We start from the raw sequence: 12,836 nt of genomic DNA, 5'->3' as shown, positions 1-12,836 counted from the left end.
ATTTTGCCTTCCATCTCACTTGAATAAAGCACTCGTTCATGACTTCTAAGCTATGTAGATGGTATAAGCAATAAAAAAACAACAATTAAATTTGCAGCTGCAATCATAATTTTAGTTGTGTGCTATATAATATCACTACCTCAACTTTTCCGTGGGATAGCACCTCACATGTCAAAATCTCAGAGTACATTGTGAAAATTAACTAATTAAACCCCACAAAACCCCAGAGACATGGGAAAGAGAGATGTAGTATCATCTCTCCCAGTTCTGCAATGCAGCCACCTCTGGGGATGAGCATGACAGCTGCTTAATAATAAAGTGCAACACCCCATGACAGTTTAGCCAAGACAATTAGTAGTTGTAGTTGGTAATTATCTCATGAACATTTAGACTGTCAAGCAGTGAAGGCATCAGGATTATTAGTTCATTGCAAATCTAATTCATTCCTTTTAAAATATATATATTTTATTGATTATGCTATTACAGTTGTCCCAATTTTTCCCGCTTTGTCCCCCTCCACCTGGTACGCCCCCTTCCCTCCAGCAATCCCCCCTTAGTTCATGTCCATGGGTCATGCATATAAGTTCTTTGGCTTCTCCATTTACTTTATTATTCTTAACATCCCCATGTCTAAGTTGTACCTACCAATTTGTACTTCTTAATCCCTGCACCTTTCCCCCATTCTCTCCCTTCCCCTTCCCAGCTGATAACCCACCAAATGATCTCCATATTTATGATTCTGTTCCTGTTCTGGTTGTTTGCTTCATTTGTTTTTTTAGATTCAGTTGTTGATGGTTTAAGATTTCTTACCTCTTAATAATTTTGTCCTAACTATTAAATATATGCACAATGAATGTCCAGTTTTCTTTTAGTTTTGTTTTTTTGTAGTTCTTTACATTTAAAACTTAAAATAGGTAAAGACTACCTTTAAAAAAATCAAGTGCAACTTAAGAATAAAAAGTTACTGATATATATGTTTTTAATTCAGAAAGTTTTCTGCTGAGCAAAATGAATTAATGATAGTAGATATCAGAAGAGCTGCTACCATTAAGAGGTATTAGCTGGACAGGGAGATGAGAGGGGAAGTTTCTGGGCACGAGAAATACTTTAGATTTCATTTGGGTAGTTGTTATATGGGAGAAGGTACATGTATAAACTCAAAGACTTTACCGTATGTGTGTTATATTTCAATAACAAAGTAAATTAACCTAAAAAGCATGCTGCTCTTATCATCATGAGAATGCCAGAAACCCCATGTAGACTATCTGGAAAGTTTTACGAGAAGCAGGACATATTCAGAAACTAGAGACATGATACATTTTATTCTTCCCAAAGTATCATCTATTTTTTAATTTTAATTTTTTAATTGAATTTATTGGGGGTAAAAGTGGTTAATAAAATTATATAGATTTCAGGTATACATATTGTATTGTGTGTTCACCATCCTAAATCAAGTCTCCGTCCATCACCATTTATCCCCCCCTTTATCCTATTCTACCTCTTCCTACCCTACCTTCCCTCTGGCAATCACCATTCTGTTGTCTGTGACCACGAGTCTTTCTTTTTCTCTTTCCTTAGTCCCTTATCCCTTCTCACCCAGCTCCCAAACCCCTCCCCTCTGACAAAAGTGTCTTCAGAAGTCTTTCACTCCTCTCTCATTTTTTTTTCCTCCAGAAAAGCTACTTGTTTTGCTGGAATGCTGTTCTCTCCTTGTACCTGCAGTATGATGTATCTCTTCATATGTGCCCTTTACATTTCCCTGGGCATCTAATTTTTCTCTTAGAATTTTGTTCTATTTCATTCACCTACATCCTTGCCAGAAGCAGATATGGGGATGTGTAGTCTGGGGACTTGGGTTTGAGAGGCATGTGCAGGGGCAGTTACCCTGGCTGGCGCTCATAGAAAACAGTGGGAGAGGAGGCAGCAGAGAGGATCTAGGCTGCCTCTGACCCTGCAGCATCTGATGTGGCAGTTGGAAAGGTTAGGAACAAGTAGACAGAGCAGCAGGCCCATGCTGTCTGGCTGGCAGCAGCACCTCTGCAGGCTCCAGGAGGTCCAGGGTCCCTTCTGCATCTGTGGCAGCACTCGGGGAGGGGTAACCCCTTGGCAGAGTGTCCTAGGGCTGTTCTTAGCTAAGGCCCAAAGGCAGAGAGCAGATGTCATGGCTGAGAATCCCCAGCAGAGCAGGCATAGGGTGAGCCAGAACAGAGGCCTGGGAGTGGGGAGATGAGGGAGAAGGAGAAGAGAAAAAACAGGAGTGGTGAGAGAGTTGGAAAGAAAGGGAGAGGGAGGAGAAAGGGAGGGAGAGGGAGAAAGGAAGAGAGACCAATAGGAAGAGAGTCTGATGGGAAGAAAGGCAGAAAGAAAGACACACAGAAAGAAAGAAGTCAGAAGGAGGAGGGGGGGGAAGAACTTTTTAGACAAAATGGGAAAAAGGTTTTTCGACTGTTATTTTCAGTGAAGGTTAAATATATGAACACTCCCCTGATTATTGACTTTGCAGAACATATTAAACCAATAATGCTCAGTTTCAGTTCTTTTTGCTTAGAGAGTAGAAAAGTGAAAAGAGTGGCCATCAGACTATGTGTTCACAAAATTTCAAAGGGAAAGCAGCCTTTGTGCTAATCTTTGGCGTTCAGATATAGCTATTGGTGGTCTTTTCCACATTCTATCTTAAAATCATTTCAAAGCCTACTATCCAGGAAGTTGATAATCAGATGTTTGTAAACTACAAAGGGGATTTCTATGAAAGGATCACATAGCAACTGGCAGAGGTCTAGGGCCTCCTGGGTACCAGGCCAGGCCCAGCCCATTGCTGGCATCATTTTATCTCCATCATGTGGATGAGGGCACGAGAGGGGAGAATTGGGGTGGGCTGTGAATACCTTGTTCTTCCCACCTCATGTTGCTGCCCTCTGCAATATAATCCTTTAGAGTGCAGTTTAGAAACATATTACTATGCTGTTTCCAATTTCCTGTGGCTCTGCAGATATTTATCATCTATTTTCTGTCCTTATGACTTTCTCTCTCCCTCTCTCCCTTTCTCTCTCTCTCTCTCTCTCTCTCTCTCTCTCTCTCTCTCTCTCTCTCTCTCTCTCTCTCTCTCTCTCTCTCTTTCTCAAAGATGCTGACCTCAGGAGTAGCCGCCAGGATTCCCAGGAAATAGTCAAGGAGACACAGGAACCTGTCACTCCGGAGGACAGGGAAAGGGAAAATAAACAGGTAATGGAGATCATTCACCCATGCCTGGGGCAAGGGATGGTCCTAGGGGCTGCTTGTGTGGTCAGGGTTGTGGGTGGTCCTGGTGTTCAGGTTATTGCCGAGAAGCTCTAACATCTGATGCAAAAAAGACCTCACTAGTTTGGGGAGCACTAAGGTCCGGGAGACAGTGAGCCTAGAGGAAACAGAGGCTGTGTGTTTGTAATAGATAAGTTAGAGCCTCACTCCTAACTTCAGGAATACAGCTCAGAATAGAATTTTATCCCTTCTCTACCTTCTTTCTCTCCCATTCACTGATTTTAGGAGGCTGAGGTGGATAGAGCTGCTCACTTTTAAGCCAGTTAAAAAATTCAGACTTTCTGAAGAGACTTACACACTATTCACAGACTCAGATAAGACAGCATTTTCCTTCCTGCCCAGTTGGACCCTGCAAACTACAAAGGTCTCCACCACAGCTCCCTCGAGAGCTATTGGCTCCATTGTCCTGGCCTGGCCTCAGCAGGAGCCCCTCCCCCTTCTGCTACCAGAATAACTCTGATAACACTCTGCTTGGCTGCTTCTGTTGCCTTTACCTAAAGAAAGGCACCTACACCAAAAAGGGCCAGTCAGTGTGCTCACCCCAGGCCTGACATTGTCAGCCTGGTCCTTCATCAGCACTATGTGTAGCCAGACTCCCAAGGCACATTTCACTACACAAGCTCCTTCAGCTTCTGGTCCTCCAGCTAGGCCCAGAACCCATTCCTGAGTGCAACATATATAAAGGAGGGTGGGAAATATCCCAGAAGAAGGGACTGAAGGACACCCAAACCTTTTAAAGAAGGTTGTATGACATGGATTAGATTGAGGGAAATGAAGCTGATGAATGGAATTAAAAAAAAAAACTGTGCAAGGGACTTCTACTTCTGGCAGAGGTGGAGTGATAGAAACTGGATTTACTATCTTACCTGCAACAACCAAAAAGTGTCCAAAATATACGAAATAACAGTTGTTTAAGACACTGCTCATCAGGTAACAATGGAGAGTGATACCTCAGAGATGGGAAACAAGCCAGGTGAGTCTTCTGATTGCCTGGTCTGCTTCCTTGGGAGAGTTCCACAGCATAGGGCAGAAGGAACCAGTGGGAGCCCAGTGGTTTTCCTGAATTGATGAGATAGATCCATAAATCCATGGAGATTAAAGCCACTAAGGTTCTGCAGGACAGAGTACCCAGAGAGCACAGAGCTTCACGGAGAGAGATGTTATACAGCAGCAGAGGGTCAGCTGAGTACTGATCAGCACATCCATGTGAGGAAACCACTGAAAGTCAGGGTGAGGAAAGAACCTCCCAAAAGGATTAGAGTTAATAGTGCCCAGTGCTCATACAGGCTGGGAAGAGTGCCTGATCTTATCAGCCAGATTGGAGAAACTTTTATCACAAGACATTGGGAAAGTACACAGAAGAGTCTTGCATCAGTAGTAGTGAATAATTAGCTCTAGAGAGAGCACTGAATGCTCTAGTCCTGTCTAACAAATTTTTAGAGCAAGATCCAAAGGATCGACTGTTTCTAAGTGCCTTAACTGGGTCCCAGAACAAAGTTCAAGAATATTTGTAGGAATACAAAATTATCATCAACCAACTAAGTTAAGTCACAATGTTTAGAATCCGATAAAAAATTACCAGGCACTCAAATACTGGGAATATATGTTGCATAAGGTGGAGGTAACCTAATTGAAGCCAACCCAGATCTAAAGCAGATCTTAGAATTAGTGGGCAAAAATTGAAACAATTATTATAACTATATACATTCTCAAGGTTAAGGAGAGATATAAGAGATATAAAAATTCCCCAAATAAAACTTCTAGAGATAAAACTACAATTCATGAGATGAAAAATACACTGGAGCTCTGGCCAGATGCCTTAGTTGGTTGGAGTGTCATCCCATGCACCAAAAGGTTGCAGGTTTGATTCCGATCAGGGCACATGCTTAGGTTGTAGTTTTGGTTCCCAGGAGGCAAGAGATCGATGTTTCTCTCTCACATCAATGTCTGTCTGTCTGTCTGTCTGTCTCCTTCCCTCCCTCCCTTCCTCTCTCTTTAAAAAATTCAATAAACGTATCCTTGGGTGAGGATTTTAAAAATTCACTGGAAAATTAATCACAGATTAGACTTAGCAATAAAAGAGATTAGTGAACTTAAAATAAAAATGAGAATTAAAAAAAGATCAATGTTCAGTAAGCTGTGAGATAACTTCAGGTATCTAATATGTATGTAATTGGAATCCATAAAAAAATAAATAAATAAAACAAGAGAGAGGTTAGAACAAAAAAAATATTTGAAAAAGTAATAACTAAAAATATTCTAAATTTTATGAAAACAATAACCCATGGGACACAAGCTCAACAAATAGCAAGCACAAGGAACATGGAGAAAAATATACCATACAATCATAATCAATAGTGGAAAAGCAGTGATAAAGAGAACTTCTTCAACTGGATAGTGATCATTTTTGAAAAATCTAAAACTAACATCATACTTAATGGTAAAAGACTGAATATTTACTTTCCACCAAGGTCAGGAACCAAGCACAAATGTCCTCTCACCACTTTTTTTCAAAATTATACTGAGGGTTCAAGCCAATGCAAAAAGGCAAGAAAAAAAATAAAAGGCATCTAGATTGGAAAAGAAGAATTAAAACTTTTATTTGAAGATAATCATCTCCAATCTACAAAACAGCTACTAGAACTAATAAGTACTTTGGCAAGTTGCTAAATATATGCAAAAATTAATATGCAATGAAGAATTAGAAATTGAAATAAATATTATTTACAATACAAATATACAAAATACTTAAGAGATAAATATGACAAAAGGTGTTTAAACCTGTGTACACAGAAAACTACAAAATATTTCTGAGAGCATGTAATAAGACATAAATAATGGGAGAGATAGCCTGATATCCCTTGTTCATGGTTTTGAAGACTCAATATTGCCAAGATGTCAGTTCTTCCCAAACTGATTAATGCAATCCCTGTCAAAATTTCAGGAGGAGTCTTTATAGAAATTGAAAAATTGATTCCAAAATTCATACGGAAATGGAAGGGACCTAGGTAGCCAAAACAACTTCAGAAAAAGAACAAAGTTGTAGGACTAATACTTCTGATTTCAAGACTTACTATAAATTTTTTATAATTAAGACAGTTTATTAATGATGTCAAGGTCAACAAATAAATTAATGGAGCAGAACAAAAGAGCCATGTATAGACTCATAATATACTCTATAATGACGAAAAGCAGATCATGGCTTGCCTGGGGTTGCAGAGTGGCACAGTGTGGGAGAGGGGCACACAGAAACACAGAAGCTTTTAGGAGTGATATGTATGCACATTATTTTTATTGTGATATTTTTATGGGTGCATACATGAAGGTCAAAACTTTCCAAAAGGTACACTTTAAATATACGCAGTTTACTATATGTCAGTTATACCTCGCTAAAGCAGTTTTAAAAACCTAGTGCAGCTTTCAATTTGCACAGGAGAATACATATATTTTATGTTAGTTATTATTAACATCTACAGAGAATTAGGAAGTGCCAGCATTGTGCTAAGTATCTATCTATCTGTCTTACCTATTTATCTTGACTTTATTCTCATAACAACCTTATAAGGTAAGTGTCGTTCTTAACCCCTTTATTCAGATGAGGAAACTGAGGCCCCATAACGTTTCATTACCACACAACCAGTAAGCAGTGGAGCTAGGAACTGAGCTCAGGCAGTTTCCTTCAGAGCTCAGACTCTGAGCCATTCTGGTGGTTGGTTAATTCCTATGTTTTGCCATTATTGTTTGCAGGGAAAAATCGCAGAAGAAGCCACAACTGAGGAACTTTCACCAATAGTCCAAAGTGGTAATACTAGTGAAATGGAGGTAGGCCTTGTGCAGGGTTTTGCATGCTGTCTGGTTGGCCCCCATGAGGTTCACTCCTTGCCACCTGAGTCTGTGACCTTTTCTTCTCCAAGCTCCCTGACTCTCTTTACAAGTTTACATCTGCCACCTCCTTTAGAGCCAGCTCCACAAAACCTCCCTCAATTAAATTTACTTTATTGTGATCAATCCTCTCTTCTGTCTTGCACAGCTCAGACCTAGAAGTTCATTTCTACATCAATTATTTGCAACAATTTTAGTAATTGGAGTTTTTCTCCTTTTTCCATTGTCCACAGAGAAAACATTTTATAGGAGCAAAACATTTGTAAGAATTTTCTGCAACTATATGTATCATATGTCCATACATATGCTCATACACACTTATATGTATTATATGTCATTCATCTGCATCCTAGGTAACTTCTCCTTCCTGTGGCAGATTCAGGCCAAGGGGTTGTAACATCTTCGGCCAGTTGCTACCCCTGGGCACTTCCTTATCTTTGTTGGCTTTCCTTCACTCTGCCCACACTGTCACACATAGTCCTTTGTTAAACCAGCTTTGTCCACTTCATTGGTGTATATGGTCTGTTTCCCTCTAGAAACCTGAGAATTCAGGTAGAAATTGGCAGGGCTCTGTGGACCCTGCTCAGGATTTTGAACTTTTCCTAAGGAGCAGAGGAAAGATGTGGAGGTTTTAAGTGGGAGATCGATATGATCAGACATTGTCATTCCCCAGTGATGAACACAGTTCCGAACTTCCAGTGGATTTCCAAGTGTCTCTTGGTGTTAGGTCAGCTGACTTGGGATGAGTCAGCCCCAAAATCTACAGAGCTCTTGAAGGGGAAACATGTAACAGAAAGTTGAGTCATCTCCATGGAGGTCCAAGGACAAATTCACTGAACATTAATCTCAGATACTTGAATTGAGGGAGGACCAGGTTATTGCTCCCCTCTCCTCCTGAGAATTTGACCAATTAGGTCTTCACAGAAGTCAGCTAGAGATAAAAATACCACTTTATTATGGTTAAACCGGAACTTGAGAGGAAAGCTTGGATGCGTAACAAAAATGGACTTGCTACTTCCACCTACTGAATTAACTGTACACACCTGACTGTAGGCAGGCCTCACCCTTAGGACAGCATCTGCCCTCCTGAGCTAAGTGCATGGAGGGGATGAGAACACATGGATCCTGGAGCAGGATGTGCTGCTGGGAAGAGAGTGCACTAGGCAGGCACAGGGTCAATTTTCTGAATCTCACTTCAACATGCACTGTGGGACCCCTATCCATATACTTCTGGCACTGCTCATTCCTCAGCACCCTGAGGAGGAGGAATTCAAGTGCTTGGTTTTTCTCTGGTGGTGTGCCTGCAGGCAGTTCAGAATCTTTGGGGACCAGCTATCAGTCAATGACTGAAGTCAGCTGGAGGATTAGTGTCCCAGTTTCTTTGCTTCTTAGGGGAGTACTCTATGGTCTCCAAGAGATCTTGGTGGAATTGAGTCCAGAGTAGTAACCCACTCAATAAACACTCTGTGTTGGTGTCCTTCCTTTCCTTGTCTCAGTTCCCCACTCCCCTCACAGAATTTCTACCATCAGTCGCCAAATAAACTTTGTGCCAAGTTTGCTCCTGGGGAAACCTGCATTAGGGCAATTAATCCCCATACCTTAGGAAGGAGAAAGGCAGACATACAGCTGAGGGGAGCAGTTTTCTCTTCAATATTTCTGAAAGGGTAGCCATTCCTTTGGGAACCCAAACAAGGCTGTGGGGGGGGGGCACAGGATGGTCTCCATTGCATTAGAAGTACTGGAACCCCAGAGGGCATTGGATCAACAAGGTGGATAGATATTCCGTGTTTATTTCCCTTCTCTTCTGGGGGGAAAAAAACACTGAAATGACAGTAAAGGAATAAGAAAGGTCCATATTTACAAAGACAATAAGACTGGGAGAGATGTTGGAAGATGAGCACTTTAAAGTGTTTGGAGTAAAGAAAATCAATGGTGTTTATACTGGCTTAGTAGTGCTGAGAAAGGAAACTCAGGACCTGGAGCTTCTATGGAAGGTAAGGCAAGGACTGGTCTGAAAAATGGGTCTGCTTGACAGTCTGCTATGGAGTGTTGGGAACACTAGGTTCCTAGTCCCCAAATGAAACGACCAGATGACTGTTCTCTGGAGAGATTGAACAGAAGCAGTTCCAAATTCAAGTTCAGATTGCACATTTGAGGCTGTGTAATAGGGAATACAGAGAATAGAAGAATAAGTGGAATTTTCCATTTCAACCTCTCCTCCTGGCATCTTTTCTAAATGCCAAAAGTCAGATCTCTGTATTAGCTCTTTTATTGCTACTGCAACAAATTACCACAAAGTTAGTGGCTTAAAACAGCATGAATTTATTATCTTGCAGTTCTGGATATCAGACACCCAAACAGGTCTTATTATGCTAAGGTCCAGGTGCAGGCAAGGCCCTATTCCTTCTGGAGGCTCTAGGGGAGAATTTATTCCCTTGCCAGCTTCTAGAAACCACTTGCATTCCTTGGAATGCAGCCTCTTTACCCATCTTCAAAGCTGGTGGCGTGCCATCTTCTTATCTCTCCTTGAATCTGACCCTCCTGCCTTTCTCTTTAAGGATTTATGATTTGGGCCTACCCAGATAATCCAGGATAATCTCCTTGTCTCGATATCCTTAACTTAATTACATCTGCAACGTCTCTTTTACCTGGTAAAGTAATATCCACAGGTTCTGGGGACTAGGCCATGCACATTTTGGGGGACCACTGTTTGGCTACCAAGTCCCTCATGCAGGTGATTGGAATACTTAATTCCCCTTGAAACCTGACAAGCCCACAGAAAAGGCCTCCAGATAATGTCCCTGGAGGTGGTCACCCAATAAAATGCCAGGTCTGTGCTTGATTCCCCCCATAAAGTGCCCAGTTAGCTATTGAATTTTTTGCTACCTTCCAAGCACTGTTGATTTTTAGGAAGCTAGAAAAGTGCTTTAGTGATAAAAGGGCATAAACCGTGAACAAAGAAGACAATGAAAAGACCTGGAACTTAAACAGAGGCTGTAAAACAACGCAGGTAGTACAGCCAGCAGGTGACTAAGGCTAGATCAGAGGAAAAGAAGAGAAGAAATGAAGTCATAGATTATCTCAAATGCTTGGTTGTTTGGAAAATTATATTGACAAACGTGGTAAATCTGACAAAGCATGTGAAAATAAAAGGAAACTAAGATAATCAAAGTACACAGATGAGAGCACAGTTATGTTATTCATAATAACATAAATACAGTTTTAACCAGGAATTGTGCTATTATTATATTGAAGGGTGGGAGGACAAGATATGGAGAAGAGGATAGTATAAGGGGGTTACATACAAAAGGGAATTTCAGAAATTGATGAATTAAGAAATAACAGTTTAAGCACATATTCAGAAATATAGAGGTAAATACTAAAACAAATGAGAAAGTTGAAAGTGATAACCGATCTGGAGAGGGACTTTGGGGTACAGGGGACTCCTGATTTTTTAAAAAGTTTTTAGTGCAATTATTATTTTAATTTTTACTATATGCATGTATTACTTTGAATTAAAAGAACTCCAAGAAGGATCTCAGAAAGAATCATTTTCCTCTAACTGAGCTATAACATCTTACATACCCCTAAAATGAGAGCAGAAGGACTCAGTACTAAATTTCCTGGTGGCTGTGGGCAATTGTACCTCCCAGTCTCCACCTTACCACCAAACTACCTGAACAGTCCCCAAATCCAAAAATTCTTGTAGCATGAAATCACAATGAAAACAGTTTTAGGGACAGAGGTATTTTGCATATGAAGTTAACATGTACATAATATTACCATGTTCTGACCTCTACCCAGTGATGCAGATAAAATATGCCTTCTATATTCAAAGGCCAACTGAAACCATTTGTTTTTTGTTTTTTATTTTTGACCTTCATGTGAGAACTCGTTTCAGTCCTTTTCATAAATTTTTAATATCTTATTAAGAACATCTCCTTAAAACTAGGCCTGGCTCAGGATAATTTATTTCAGGTGAGACAGTCACATCTGTCATAGAAATGTAGAGATGATGCAACCGCTAACCCATTAAACTGCAGAAAATGAATAGGATTCCCATGTGATTCCTTCTCTCTCCTTGCTCAAGGATTTAGAAAATCTTGGTCAAGAGTCCACTGAAGATGATACAAATTATGGTGTCAGTAATTTGGGCCCAGCATCCATCTCACTGCCTGAGGAGACCAATTATTTCCGCCCCATCTACATGGGAGCCTCTTCCGCTTTTTGTATTCAGCTGTTTTGTGTTGATGAGAAACATGAAGCAAGGCAAGTATTGATCCCAGGTTGTCTGCATGGTAAGACACTTACGGTGTTGATGGTCCAATATTTTAATCTTTCAGAGCCAGTGGTTTCCAAACCTGGCCACATTCCTAATCTCTTGGGAAGCTTTTTAAAAAGCACAGGTTCCTTGGCCCCATTCCCAGAGATTCCGGTCCATAAAATTTGAGTCAGGCTCACAGCACTGGGCTGCCCAGGGTCTGGCTCACCTATGTAACACTTGGGTATCTGGAAAATGATCACTTTTGTAACCATGTGCTGCTCCCCATTCTCTAAAGTTTTTATTTTGGAGAAACTTTGAATTTTTGTTGCTTCTTGTCTGGAGGTTTTTTGTTTTTTTGGTTTTTTTGGTTGTAAGTAACAGAAAATTCAACTCAAACTAGCTTTGAAAAAATGGAATAATTCCCTCACAAAACAAAGGATAAGTCCAGTGGCAGGACTGATTTTCAATGTGACTTGATTTATTACTTAGAGAACCCAGTTGAGTACCAAGCTTCTCTCTCACCTCCCAGGTCTGGTTCTCTGCTGCTGGCCCCATTCTTAGAGCGGAGTCTCCATCTGGGGCTAAAAAAGTGGACAGTGGGCTCAGGCTCTGGTCCGAAAGTTTGTCAGGAAGACAGTCTGGTTTGGGCTCAGCTTTCCAGTGAAAGCCCCACTGCGCCTGATCAGGTTGTGTGCTCATTCTTGGTCTGATGGCTGGGGCCAGGCTAGACAGTTTGGTCTCTTAACTCCTGCTCCCCACAGAATCTGGGGCTGAAGCCTAACCTAAAGGCCATCTGAGAAAAGGGTTAGTGGGACACCAAACAACAATCTAGGACAGCTGCTGGAAGTGGGAGTCATGGTGCCAAAGCAGACAATTCAACCATCCCACTTCCTGTCCCTCCAGAACACCCACATATTCAGTACTTGTTGCCCCTCCCTAGTCTGGACGTGGACCCCTGCCCTCAATGCTTAGATTCCACACCTCTTTTAGGGTCCTCACCTCCTCCACCATTTTGTCCACAGACAATCTTGAAGAAGAATATACTGGCCCATTTGATAGGCTGGAATGTTCTGGAATATCTTGTAGGTGCTGGACATTTCCTTTTTAGAGGCTATATTTAAACACATTCACAGTCTCCTATCCTCACTTAGAACTATGTTTTACTTTTTTTTCCTCTTAAGTTTTTAATTTCTTTGGACATCTGGAAGGTTAAAAAGGGAAATCCTTTAATTTTAATTATATTGTAGACATCTAAAAAGCCTATAAACCCTTCTAAATTTGTTGTGTATATTTACTTTACCCTGTGCATTCTGATATGATTGCGCTTGGAATGTGATTTTTGAATTTTCAGACAGAAATTCGGTGCCCCTTATGGTTTGCCCGTGAATATACA

At 40.9% G+C, this 12,836-nt stretch overlaps 1 protein-coding gene across 1 annotated transcript in view; it reads left to right on the top strand.

Moving 5' to 3' along the window:
• The window catches only part of CFAP61 (cilia and flagella associated protein 61), a 431,546-nt gene that overhangs the window by 120,622 nt on the left and 298,088 nt on the right, over positions 1-12,836 (top strand). Inside the window, exons 9-11 of the mRNA XM_090285993.1 lie at positions 3,125-3,222; positions 7,045-7,119; positions 11,270-11,448. Coding sequence (XP_090142119.1) covers positions 3,125-3,222; positions 7,045-7,119; positions 11,270-11,448 — 352 coding nt within the window. The remainder of the gene's footprint in view (positions 1-3,124; positions 3,223-7,044; positions 7,120-11,269; positions 11,449-12,836) is intronic.

The sequence above is a fragment of the Furipterus horrens genome, unplaced genomic scaffold, assembly GCF_987537825.1.
Source record: "Furipterus horrens unplaced genomic scaffold, mFurHor1.1.pri manual_scaffold_8, whole genome shotgun sequence".
In the NCBI taxonomy this organism is placed as follows: Eukaryota; Metazoa; Chordata; class Mammalia; order Chiroptera; family Furipteridae; genus Furipterus; species Furipterus horrens.
The sequence above is the reverse complement of the archived record's forward strand: the minus strand, read 5'-3'. Positions and strand labels throughout refer to the sequence as shown.